The sequence below is a fragment of the Hydractinia symbiolongicarpus genome, chromosome 7, assembly GCF_029227915.1.
Source record: "Hydractinia symbiolongicarpus strain clone_291-10 chromosome 7, HSymV2.1, whole genome shotgun sequence".
Classification (NCBI taxonomy): Eukaryota; Metazoa; Cnidaria; class Hydrozoa; order Anthoathecata; family Hydractiniidae; genus Hydractinia; species Hydractinia symbiolongicarpus.
In genome coordinates, this window is record NC_079881.1 from 16,835,224 (window position 1) to 16,849,360 (window position 14,137).

Genomic DNA, 14,137 nt, shown 5'->3' on the forward strand with positions numbered 1-14,137 from the left:
GGGCCATTTTGTGTAAGCTGTTGACCAGCCTATTCAAAATATTATTTTGAGTCTCTAGCTATATCTATTAATGCTAAAAAAATTATTTCAACCTTTACGCCACTTTTCTCTTTCAAGTGGACAGGTAAACAAATTATAACTATAATAATATATATTTTATTTTTTTGTTTGCAGACAAAAGTTAAATATATTCTTGCGGTCGGAACGTTCTCCTTCGTTGCTCTCCGATGGGGTACAAAGTGGGCTTTTCACAGTCAAACCTTCACAATAGAAATCTTAAGTAAACAGAATTTACAAGCAAAACGGCGTTAAAATGTCACGAAATGGCAAAAATTAAGCAGTATCTAAAACATCTATATTATAATACCCGTATACTTCTGTCTGTCACGCAAAATGGTACCGCAAGTAGCGACACGCGTGCAATGCTGTATAAAAAGGACGGGCGAACCCGTGGATTTTTCCAACGGCCACCGACTAGTATTAAACATTTGACTAAAAAAAAAAAGAATTCCTGGAAAAATCCAGTATTAAAGATTTGACTAAAAAAAAAAAAGAATTCCTGGAAAAATCCAGTATTGTATTTATAAAGGTTTCGCCACAAAAACATTACGATTACGGTATTTATACACCATTTCATAATGGCTGCTTAATGTGAATACTGGCCCATGATTGGTTCAACCAGTACTATGACGCGAATCCGACCGCAAGAATAGAAAGGTGTGACTTTTTACTGAATCCAATAGAAAGTCAGCTATTCTTTTTAAAAAGCATTCATGATCATTTGGATATTTCTCTATCCAAAAGAATGGTATCACGGTCCCTGTTATAAAAATACTACACAATAATATTAAGCAAAGAAACGCATTTTATATTTTTTATAAATAATAGAACTGTTGCTGTTTTCTTCATTAATGTAAATACTTCAGCCATAGCAATCTAAAAATTAGGGCGACGTCAATTTTAATTTCACCATCATTTCATGGCAGTTGATTAGTTGATTGAAAGGACGTTCTGTTCTAATCTTTTTTATATATCAAATCAAAAAACAAAGTATAAAGTCAAAACGCAAAATATCGATAGCACATTGGGTAAAATATAGAACCTACCTGTTGAATGTCTCTGTATTCTTTGGGAAAGTTCCTCAAATGATTTATCTTTGCTCACTGCATTTTGGCCTGCACCTAATTTTATTGCGGCTTGCATTCTGATCAGGGCATTACATATGATGTTTTCTGGATGGTTATTTGATGTAAGTTTAGTTACCGTCTTGATGGAATTAAAACTAGTCTCTTCTTTTTCAGTGTTGGCTGTACGACCAGAAACAAGACGTAGCTGTGTGCCAGAATGTCTGATAATTGAATGGTAATACACACCAAAAAATTTCCTCTGTGTCAGTGATGTTAATTTACCACGGATATGGAGTTTTATCAACATGGCGTGGTGGTGTGTTGCAATTATCAAATGCAGAATACTTGGCATACTTCTTCTATTTGCTAGCAAGTACAATATTTCCTGGATCTTTGAAAGTGAGATCAGCAGTTTCAATGCAAAGTGGCCTAATAACAAGAAAAGACTAGTTTATACATTGGTGTAAGTTATATTTGTAATGTTTATTTTGGTCCCATATTCAGGTGCAACTAAATCTTCAGATAATAATACTGTAGCCCTAATTTAGAAATATAGTAAATATTTACCTTCTAAATTTTTTAATGCTCAATTTGTTACGATCAGCAGGCTTCTTTTGTAATCAGAGGCATTTTTTGCTTCCTTGTTATTAAACGAAGCCTCAATTATTTCTAATAAAGTCTTCTTCTTTGCACCTACATGATGTGGAAGCTCACAGTAGATATTTTTAATGTAGTTTGACACATCATGCAAAGGTTCATTATTTAATATCTCGTATCCCTCAAGGTTGAGCTCACTCAAAGATCTATGGGACTTCCCAAACATGAGGGCTGGCAACCTTTGAATTCCATGCATTTCCTCTTGAAGCAAGTTGTTTAACTTCTTTGTAGGGAGATCACAGGAGAACTTTATTTTTCGTTCATGAAGTTCGTTTATCAGCTCATGCTTCTTCATTCCATTGTGTAACTTTACTGCTCCACTTTTAAGTTTATTACATGATTCGACAGAAGATAAAGCATGACCGACCCGATCTTGCAAGGACAGATGTTGTTGTTTAAAAGTATGTACAAGACTGCTAACACATTCAGCGTGTACAGAGCATGAATGGCAAAAACAATTGCCACCTTTTTGCTGCCCAGCTTCAAATGCCGCTGCGGGACTGTCACCCTTAAAAAATCTCATTACATCAGTTATACCATGTCCAACACTTTTCCTCATTTCTATGATATCTTTGCAGCGTTCATTTGAATATAAAAGCTGCTGGTCAGTTGCAGGACATCTGGCCAAAATGTAAAACTCCGGCTTTTCAATCACAGCTTGCACATTTATTTTTGTTTTAGTATTTTCCATATACTCGTCATCTGTGAGAAATAAAGCAGGGTCGTACATACATGCAACAAGCATGTGGCTAGCTATAGATGACTCATCATGCCAAAACATCAATTGACGCCTCCTTTCAAAACACTTCAAGGTATGTACATACTCTTCTGAAGGCATTTGTTCACTGAACTCGTTAATTCTTTTTAAGTTAAGAATCAATTCTTCTTCTGTCATGTTTTCATAATCCTTATCAGATCTTAGTCGCATAAATGCCAAATGCTTTTCCAACATGTCCTTTCTTATTTCTGTTAAAGACATTTTCCGTCCACTGACCTCAACAGTTTCATGTATTATCTTGTCTTCTTTTAAAATTGCTTTGGTGACTGTGGCACAATCAGATCTCCAAGTGAGTATTCCCCTGTGGTTATTTTATCTTTTAGTTTTTCATTAACTTCTTTGTTTGTTGTTTCCACTGGAAAGGACATGTTCTTAAAGTTAGGGATGTCCAGTCTAAAAAAATTGTGTCACTTTTAAATAAATTGTTGCTGTGCAAACCTGCTAGATTAAAAAATAGACTACACAAGAACTAGAATTATTGATTTTAGCAGTTTCTAAAAATGTGTGATTCCGATGTATAATAATACTAACTTCCGTTTTTTTCTTCTCACTTTATTAAATTCAGTGCTAAGTTGGTTTGCTGTTACACAGTTTCGAAACCTGGTCAAATTGCATCCATTGTTAATTAGCAGTTCTTTTAAATCTTGCCCACAGTTTTTTGGTTGAATACCTGAATATAGATACTAAATTGGTAAGTTAACTTGCTACATGATAAAAAGATCTTACAAGCATGACGTTCAAAAACATGGAGTTACAAACCACAAATTTTCATGTCTGCTATCAAGACCAATTTATTGAAAAGGAAATAGATAACCACGTTTTTGTATAAGAACATCTGTCTTGTGTCGTATTGTGTGTGATTGAAGGATTGTTTTTTCTCTTTAAGATTTTCTCAGTGAATAGTTATAGGTCCAAGTTGGACAGTACTCATGCTTGTAATAAGCAAGAAAGTGTATTCAGCACCTTCTTCTGGGAGCCTAATCCCAATTTTATTTACATCCACCGTCCCTGTAGACAAGATACTTCAGTGCAGCTTGCTGTATTGTAAACCTTTTTCATGCAAGACCACATCAAGTTTTATAAAATAATTAAAAATCGAAGGGAGACTGACCATTACTATTAACTAATTTATGTCGTCTTGCTAAATCGCTAAAATTAATCTGATGTCCTTCTGGATAATTGTTGATTTCTTCCAAACATTCGCTTTTGCTCCACTCGAAGTTTTCCAGCTGTCCGGTGTGGCTATGAGGTCTTTTAATGCCCTTGAAAATTCAATAAATTTATTGATATTGGTATTATCATTACCTGAACAATATCATTCCGACAATTGAAACAGCATTCTTTACCTGTGTAATTTTTGCGACATTGTCATTTGTCCGTTTTACAGCATCGATTTTGCTTTCAAAGCTTAAATGCAACCGCAGTTTATCTCTGTTTCGTAACGAGATAGGTACTCCATAAGCACTAAAGAACAGGCAAAAAACAAACTTTTTAATGTTGCTTAATTTATATTTTAGATTAAGTATGCCGACTGTTATGTACTTATTGATTTTGGTCTAAATTAACAACAAACTTCATACCGTTCAACAGATGTTTCCGCCCACTGATGCTCAATATCTTTTTTCGCTGTGCGCAAAAGACATCGTTTATCGCTCTCCTTTTTCTCCAGCAACATTGTTTCAAACTGGGATGTAAACGAACTCTCGAATCTTGATGCAAATTCGTCATTAAGTCCGTTTACAGCTTCTGTCATTCGATTCTACGCGTAAAGCAAATAATTCACATATATTTATTTAAATACTTTGTAAATTTGTATAGATTATATATACAAAACGTCTACTTAAAAAATAAAATATAACAGCCAAACCTTCATTTCCTTTTCCCTGAATAAGCTGCTCCTCTCTGCTTTTATTTTAAACGAGTTTTTTTTCGCGGGAAATAACGCCAAAAACTGTTTAAAACTTTCTTGACAACCAAGACAGTTCTGAAGGCTGTGTGTCTTTCTCTTCTCCACTGATAAATTCAGCCAAGTTTTAAGCGAGAAGCATTCTAGCAACTTTTCTCTTAAAGAAGTATGACGTTCGCTAACCCTCGTACATTTTCAACGATTTTAGGGAAGTTGCGTGTAAAAGTGTTGTAGTCCACTCCGCTCAGCAATTCACTATATTTTTCTTTTAGTTCGTTGAACTTGTGTTTGAATACACCAAGGAGGTTTAAAAAGAAGGAGAGAGAACTCGCGGCGTCCCTTTAAATTTTCTATTCAATTTTTTATTGTTTCGGCGCCCCTTTGAACTGATCCGTGTCTCTGATTTGGCTCAATATTTACCTACCGACTCTGAAACGAGTGTTTTAACGAGAAAAGATAAATCTTAAAAATCACACTTACAGCAATGCGGAAGAGCAGGAAAACATGTAGTTTAGTTAAACTACAAGATTCAATGAGGGTGAAGTTTGTTTTTCCACTTCCATAAGGACGCGGAAGGAGTAAAGTGCCTTCAAAGTGCGAAAAGCTGCCTTGGGAGATCGTAAAGTTTTACAACTTATAAACTATTTCGTATGTCCCCTCCTGGGAAAATGTTAGTTAAAGGGTTGATTAACGTTTTTGTGCAGGTCTCGTCAGGAGGGGTTATTTATAAAATTGTTTTTTTTACTCTCGAAGTAGACGAATTCTCGGTAGGGTGTCGCAGCACGTCGCAGCACTCGGTGATGTTTTCCATTGTCATGGAACAAAAGAAAATAATTATTAGTTCTAATTATGTATATTTAGGTAAAAGTTTTAAGCAACTTTTTTTCTTTTTTCCCCAGTGGGAGTAGATTTTCTGTTTATGTATATTCTTTCTTTCTCTCACACCAGCTGTATGTTTTGAATATATATTGAATTGAGTTTATAATTGTTTTTTTATTAGGTGTTACATAACCAGCTGGCAAGTGGTTCACATTTTTTTTTAATTCCCTTGACACCTTTGTGGGTTTTTTATGAAGTTTTTTTGAAAAATAAAGTATTCATATTTGAATTTTGCTGTGTCAACATGTCTGCTTCACATTCAGAGTATATTCAAAAGCTATGTAGATTGTGTGGGAAGAAAATTGTGAAAAGTAAACATTACGTTAATTTTAAATCTTGTGATATTTACAGTGAAGTGTTTCAATCTATATATGGAATAAATTGTGAACAAGAAGATCCTTGTGTATTTCCTAAATTTACTTGTAATGGATGTAGAAGAAAATTAGATGAGATGAAAACGTCAAAAAAAATAATTGGTACTGCTGCATCATTTTACCCTCATGTGGATGAAAATTGTGTGTGCATGAATTATGCTGTAAACAGAAAAGACAGCTTAAAAATACTGGAATTAGATGTGAGTATGAAGAAAGTTGGTTTTAGTATATGTGATAAATCGGATAACTATAAACGTGTCTATACCCTTTGTCAAAATGAAAAAGAATTAAACCATTTGCTTACAATACGTATAGACAACAGCAATGGTTGGGATTTCTCCATATATGGGAAACCTATGGAGAAAGAAACAATACAACTAACAAAAACTCTGCCATGTGTTTTGAAAAATGATGATATTTCAACTTTCTCGTCATTCTGGAAGTCAGTCAGTGTTTGCACGGGGTTACAAGGTTATGAAGATGTAATCAAGTCGAGATGTAATTTCGAACAGCCATTCATGAATCAGAGTGGAACATTTCCAGTAGCTTTTGTTGAAGACGATAAAATGGTCAGATTTGATGAAGACAATTTTAAAACAATACGCCATACCAACTGTCATTTTTTAGCTGAAAAACCTTCATCTGTATGTAGTATGTGCAATTCTTTTAAACCAACAGTTAAAAAAGTTAGAAGTAGACGGAAAAGTGATGATTCTGTGCTTGATTCCTCACATACAAACATTCGATATCTTTCCAGAGAAGAACTAGAGGAAAGATATCGCAATACTCAGGGAGAAAAACAGAGAGCAATAAAGAAAGTTGCCCAATTATCATCTTGCGTAAGAAAAATTACTGAGAAAGAATGCATCCATGTTGATGATGAGCAACACGAATTTATAAAAAATATTGTTTGCAATGAGGAAACATGTCCTGAAATACCCGAAGGCAGTCCCCAGTGGTTGTTATGGGAGCAACAAAAAGAAATGGCTTCCAAAAGTTCACCTAATGGCATGAGATGGCACCCACTAATTATTAGGTGGTGCCTCAGTTTATACCACCATTCACCAGCAGCATATAAACATTTGCGAAATCCGAATTTGAATTTTTTAAAACTCCCACATATTGACACACTTAAAAAATACATAAACTTCACTGATCCAATGTGTGGATTCAATCCAGATGTCATTGAAAGATTAATAGTGGATAGTAAAATTGCAACTCTGGATGATCACCAAAAAAACGTTTCGCTTATTTATGATGAGATGAAAATAAAAGCTGACTTGGTGTTCAGACAGTCAACTGGACAATTGGTTGGTTTCACTGATATGGGGGATATTAACGATGAGTTAGTTGAATTTCAAAAACGTGCTGAGGGATCATCAGAGAATGATCGTCACTTTGCTTCCTATGTGATAGTGTTTATGGTTCGAGGAATTGTTTCATCTCTGGTGTATCCTTTTGGATATTTCGCATCATTGGGATTTACCTCTGATCAGCTCTATCCATGTGTATGGGAGGCGACATATGTATTGGAGGCAATTGGTTTTTATGTTCGAGCATTTATTTCAGATGGTGCTTCTCCCAATAGGAAGTTTTACAAAATTATGGTGACACCTGATATTGGTAACACATATTGGACCAACAACTTATTATCATTGGACAGAAAGATCTTTTTTATATCCGATGTCCCTCATCTCATTAAAACAACGAGAAACTGTTTCGAGAACTCTCATGGAAACAATAATACACGCAATCTTTTTGTAAGTGTTTTTTGTTTGTTTGTTTCAATTTTAAAGTATATCTGTATACATATATCAATTTTCTATTTATTAGCTCGATCACATGGATATCAGCTGGAACCATCTTGTCAATGTTTATGAATGGGATCTGAATTTACATGGAGCAGCACCTGGATTAAGGAAACTTTATAAACTAAAAGAGGATCACATAAAGTTAACTCCAAGGTTGAGGATGCAAGTTAAGTTGGCTACCCAAGTGAGATATTTTTCTTTTCTTTTTTTATTATTTATTTGTCTGCTTGTTTGTATTAGTGTTTTCTGAGTGATAGTGGATTCACAGTTTGATTATTTTGTGGGAGTTGCAAATAATGATATACTTCTGATAATGTGTTTATCATTGCTCATGTAAATTATGATTTTGCATTTAGGTTTTGAGTAAAACAACTGCTGATGCACTTGAGGTTCAGGGGCTGCATTATACGAAAAGTACAATAAAGTTTGTGCGTATGTTTGACCAAGTTTTTGATTGCTTGAATGTATCTTCAATTAATCAAGATCGTGGCGGAAAAATAGCTCTTGCAGCATATAGAGATGTTAACGATTGGCGTTTTGAGGTTAGTAGTATCATTCGAAATACATTCAATTATTTTGTAACGGAATTCAGAAACACAACATTTTTCCCTCAAAAAGCTCAAGTTCATTTTGCATATTTGTAAACCAGTCCTAAAGAACTTGATCTCCATGTAAAAGGGTGTGCAAATATTTCCATTTTCATTTTTCATTTTTTTCACATCAACATGTAAAATTCAGTTTTTAGAGAAAGAATTCCTCGAACATTACCTGGGAAGGTGGGAAGAACAAGCCAATGACACACCTAATTTATCCCAAGATGAAAAAAATAAATTGTTATTGAGCAAACAGACGATAAATGGTTGGAAAATAACAGGTAAAAAATCTACATTTTTCTGCAATTGTGGTTCCAGGCAATGTTTCATGGACAAACGGTGTTGTTCTATAAATGTATATTTTTTTTATCTTTGTCCATAGTGAAATCATTCGTGGAACTGACCAAATTACTTCTCCAGAGTCCAAATGTCAAGATGATTTTGAGCGAGAAATTCTCACAAGATCCATTGGAGGAACATTTCGCTCGTCAAAGACGAAGTGGTGGTACATGTGACAACCCAACACTTTATCAATTTGGCCAACAAGAACTTTCTTTGCTTGTTATGAAATCTGAGTTGATCAGAGATCAACGTGGAAACACTCGACGTGGTAATCAAAATCAGATTCACCTAGACGTAAATGATATGAGGAAACTTCCACAGAAAAGAAAGAGATAGTTATTTATATATTGATACTTTTGGAAACATGATTGTTTGACTATTTTATTTATATTTTTTCTGAGTATGTCAGACATTTTTTCCATTACGCTTTTTCAACATAGAAGTTGTTTTGTTATTAGTGCCTTGTCTTTTGAGTCACATCTTTTGCAAATATTTTTAGTGGAGTACGATTTTGACTTTGATTTGAAACATTTTTTTGAAAACATCAAATCTTAGAAAATAATTGAGATTAAAAAAATTTAGGATTGCTACTTTATTATTGCTATGTAATTTTTATTTATGTCATCGGGAAATTACAACTATTACGGAATTTCTTTTATCTTCATTTCGAATGGATCCGCCATACGTGAATAAATATTACAGTTTTGTTTTGCTTTTTTACATACTCACTTCGCGATATGTAGAACAACCCTGGGGACAAGTTTCATTATATTCCCAACAAGAATTCATGCGAAGGAGTGTCGAAATTAATATTCGCTATTCGGGACTATGTTGATTTAAAAAAAGAACGTGACAAAGGCCTCTTGGTGTAAGGGTGTATACAAACCACAATAAAACATACCCGATACCCGTGTGAGATGTAAAACTTGTTTGCAAAGAGAGTTCGATACCCGTGTGAGATATAAAACTTGTTTGCAAAAAATTTAATCAAATGGAATAATCAAAAAGTGAGTTGATTTCATCAGGCCACAGTCAGGCATAGAGCATCCGATGCGGCAATCCTAGGTCCGAGGTTGCGGTCAGCTTTAAGTAGCGATTCTCGCGTAAGAATATTTGCGTCGGTAATTATGCACGCGCAACTTATTTTTCAGGGTCCCTCCAGCTGATAAAAAGCATGTTGTTTCATACCATCTTGATTAGCCTATCCATCGACCATTTCTCCGCGTTTTTATGATCTATTAAATTTCTAGCAAAGCGCGCAGAGTTTTGATCTCGCAGCATTATTCAGTTTAACGCTTGCCAATGTGCATAACTGAACAAAGAAGTAGCACAAAAAAAAGAAATGAGAGTGAAGTTCACAAATCTTGGCAAAAATTTAGATTTAAAATAAACAGCTTCAGCGAGATTGAATCCTTACTCAATCCGAAAAAAACCCTTAAAATAGTACAAACATAATAAGGGTATGATTATTTTACTAAGAAACACAGTTATATACATGGAAAAGATATATAGAAATTAAAACAAGTTATAGGTAAAAATGTTATGACAATTAGTTAAGTTTTTTTCTCATTGCTGGTTCACCTTTTTTAGATAAGACTACAGTCAACTTCTCTTTTTTCTCCGATGCTAGAGAAGCAAGTTTGCGTCGAACTACTTGTATATATGCAGTGACATATGCTTTTGCTCTGATGTCACACCATTTTTTAATGATCTGAGCTTTGAGAATTTTCGATAACTTCTCATTTCCAAGATACCGTGAAAGTATGACCCAGGCTTGATCAATTAAAGAGTCCTTCATAAGTTCATTTTCGAAAAGTTCCCGTATATCTTCTCCTTTATATTTTTTCAACATGTTCAAATTTAAAACTTTTCTAATAACGTTTTCAATTCTTCTGCAAAAAATAAACATGTCATCATTGACTTTTATCAGGTATCCTCTGCTGACTTGGTCCACCCAAGATCTTGTATAATCCAGAAAACTATATACCTGCAGTTTATCATCACCTGAAACTTTCAATGAGTTCAGAAACTGCAATGCAGCCACAGCAACAACTTTGTTTTTCGAATCTGCTAATCTTTGGTATTTTTTACGTAGCGAGAAAATTATGTATCCTGAAACATAATACAGAACAGTTTGTTCCTCAGTTGTGAGTTTCAAGTCAAGACTTTTTTCGACATGTCGATTTTTGTTTTCATGAGCTACTAGTATTTTTATTAACTCCATAACAAATTTCTGCAACAACATAGAGAATTCTTGACTGTCAATGCAGTATCTTTTAGGTAATACATGTTTCCAATGTTGTCTGAATTTATCGTCTTGTGCAAGTTCATGCACTTTTCTCCAAAGAGATTCTTTTCCTGAACCAGTCAGTAGGTTAGATTTTTGCAATTCTTTAAATATGCGACACACTACATTTTCAGAAATAATGTCCAAAACATCACTCCCAGCATTCAAAATTGAGTTGGCTAATTCTTTGACACGATTTCCAGGTGTTTTGAATCCTTTCACAACAATGTTATTGATTGGGTCTTTTGAAATTTTAACCATAGCATCACGAACAAAATTCATTTTTTCTTGCTGCAGCTCATGATCGGTGATGGATAAAGATTCTAAAAGGGTGCAAAAAAAAAGGTTTATACCACCAGTTCACAATATTTTGCTCTATATATAGCAAAAAAAAATTCCTTATGTTCTCAGAGTTCATGAATGAATACTTACGATTCGATTTTGATTTAACTTGTTTTGTGGAAATTGTTGTAGTTGATTTATTTTTTGAGTCATCAAGAGTTTTTCTTGCCACTGTTGTTGTTTCTGGATCTATTATTGGAATACAGAGTTGACATCAAAACACAGTTGTGATAACAAAACAAGACAACAACAACAAAAAGCATATCAAATGATGATAATACAATAGCTTTTCTATGAAATCTACATGCAGAGTCAAAAAACAAAACATTATAGCTAGCTAGCTAATGGTGTTTTAAAGAAAACATGACTTTATTAAACTGAAGCATTACCTGTTGGCTTTTTACATATCAGAGTATGTTTCTTGTAGTAAGCTTCTTTAAAATACTGTTTTTTGCACTTGCTGCACACAAACTTCACATTTTTGGTACTGTTGTTATCAACCACCATGTCCACATCTTCTTCATCAACGAATACTATTTGAGGAATACCCAAATATCCAGCATCTACTTCATTTTCTTCTTCCAACAGATCTTCCACAAACGATACTTCCACCTCACAACTTTCGTAAACAGTAAAATCTGACAACATTTCTTCCGTCACAAAAAAGTCATCATCCAATTCTATTATATTTTTAACGTCTTCGCCTGCCATTTCGCTTCTTGCTTGTTTATGATATGTAAAAACGACAAATTTATCAACTAACAAGCATTTACCGCTGAGAGAAAAATAGCCGCGGGCTCATAATTTATGCAAATAGTAACAAAAGACAACGGCTAATTTATTAATTTAAGCGCGAGATTTCAAATTTTGATTGACAGAATTCGATGTAAGAACAATAGAGAAAAGTAAACATGAGACACGGATGATTTCAATAGAAATAAAAGAGTTCTCTCTCCTTCTTTTTAAACCTCCTTGAATACACGTCCGTTATATACCTTTTTGTTTTCATTATCTTGTTTTTTTAAAGGCGTGTCTTTTGTCAAAATAACATACGCTCCAATTTTAACAAAGCCACAGCAGAGCGGATCAACGACAGACATTTTATAGTGAACGCCACCAAAACGCTTGTGCACCGCCGTGTTTATTTTCCCGCCTTTACCAAATTATTTATTTTTTGCCGCCCCTGATATTACTGAAACCTTATTGGGTGAAATAGCCGATTCTTATTCGTTGTCCGGCGATTTTATGTCTGCGTTTATTTTTTCGCAACCAATCAAAATGTGCATTGGCTACATTAAAGCTACTTCGTCCCTGTGCAACCTTTGAAAATGGCTGCTAAAAACAATTCAAATCTTGGTAATAAACAACATAAGAAAATTAAAAGTGCAGTACAAATTTAAGTTAACAAATAATTTATTTATTTATTTAATAAAAACGTGATTAGCCTAATAGTAATAAAGCTAGGAGAGCATTAGGTAAAAAAAATTAACTAAAACTTGAAAATAAGTTGCCTGAACATTTAGCAATTTACATCAAAAAAGCGCTTTGTCCTGATAGGTCTTCATCCTTACACCGTAAAAAAATGTGCTAAATTCTTTCATAATTCTTTCATATACTAACTATAAAGTAAAATTTAGAAGCACACCATGCATTGCACTTATCATTAGGCTACTTTTATTTCGTACAGATTAGCTAACTGGATTTAAACCTGCGCCAAGCATAAATAATTGTTATTAATAATAAAATAACAGTAAAAAGAATAATTAATAATGCTTTGCTCTACCATTGAGCTATCCTTTTATGTAAAGGAACTGGATTTGAACCAGCATCAAGCATGTTAAAAATACATCCTTTAAAAAGCAGAAATTTTCAGAAAGGTAATTGTTGCAGTTCTACAAGAATTGTACTTTGATATAAAATATCTGCAGCATACTGTAAAAAAATAATAAATTTTCGCACTAAAATATGCGGAACACATTTAAGCTTGGTTCCCACTGTGGTTTAACTTGGGTTTAAATATAAAACCTAAAAAGTTTTAAATGTGTTTTAAAAATTAAAATAAAACCTGAGCATTCCCACTGTTTTAAAAGCAAAATCATGTAGCATTTCTCTCTTTGTAGCCTTTGTGATTTATCAAAAAATCACTGGATATTTGCGAATAAGTTCGCTAAGATTCTCTTCCTGTACCAAACTTAGTTTTTTTTCTGCCATTTTTTATTCTCTTTTCTGTCTTTAACGTGAAAATGCGCAAAATGTGCCCTAAAATCGTTGAAAACTTCTTCGGCATTTGTCGGCGCCTTTGAACTTTAAACCACAGTATCAAAATTTTTTGATCTAAGGTTTTATTTTATCTGTGGATTAAGCAGGTTTTATGCCGAAAATTTTAAAACACGAACACGTTCACATTATGCTTTAACTTTAAAATCTTATTTTAAACATACTTAAAACACACTTAAACCACAGTGGGAACCGAGCTTTACAAAACATTTTCTTAAAGGAAAAAATCTATATACTGCTCAACCTGTTTTATTCGTACACTGTATTTTGATATTTTATAAAAAAGCAACAACTCTGAATAAAAGTTAGTTTCGGACGGAAAATGTTGCCTAAAGCCGCTTTACCACGATCAAATTTTATATGACGTAATATATGATCATTATAAACCACCTGCTCGTCTCATCATATGGACTGGTATTACACGATCATATATTGTGCATCAAATTTTACTTTCACTTCTTTTTCTTTATCAACTTGAGTGACAAGGACTTGCACAACTGCTGTAATAACTGCAGTTGTCTCAAAAAAAGTAAAAAAGTAAAAAAAGAAAGTATATATTTGGTTAGGCGGAGGCGGAGTAGGCGGTCACAACTCCATCTTTATGAGACTTGGATCTCTGTTTTGCGTTTAGAAAAGCAGAAAGACTAAGAATTACTTGCAAATAACGGCAGAAAGTTTTGACGAAATCTTTGCGCTTGTTGAAAAAATTTGTCTGTGTCGATTTTAGATTTTACTTTTAGGTGAAAAAATCAAAATAACTAAAG

At 33.8% G+C, this 14,137-nt stretch overlaps 2 protein-coding genes across 2 annotated transcripts; one reads left to right on the forward strand and one right to left on the reverse strand.

Moving 5' to 3' along the window:
- The first annotated feature begins 4,744 nt into the window (after window positions 1-4,744).
- On the forward strand, window positions 4,745-9,280 carry LOC130648703 (uncharacterized). Its single transcript, XM_057454769.1, has 5 exons — window positions 4,745-7,481; window positions 7,555-7,716; window positions 7,889-8,074; window positions 8,271-8,406; window positions 8,508-9,280. The coding sequence occupies exons 1-5, from the start codon at window positions 5,592-5,594 to the stop codon at window positions 8,801-8,803; spliced, it is 2,670 nt and encodes an 889-aa protein (XP_057310752.1). The 5' UTR covers window positions 4,745-5,591; the 3' UTR covers window positions 8,804-9,280.
- LOC130648704 (uncharacterized) lies at window positions 7,555-12,430 on the reverse strand. Its single transcript, XM_057454770.1, has 3 exons — window positions 11,486-12,430; window positions 11,187-11,285; window positions 7,555-11,077 (listed from the first exon to the last, which is right to left on the reverse strand). Exons 1-3 carry the CDS (start codon window positions 11,805-11,807, stop codon window positions 10,017-10,019), a joined length of 1,482 nt encoding a protein of 493 aa, XP_057310753.1. The 5' UTR covers window positions 11,808-12,430; the 3' UTR covers window positions 7,555-10,016.
- Window positions 12,431-14,137: the final 1,707 nt, after the last annotated feature.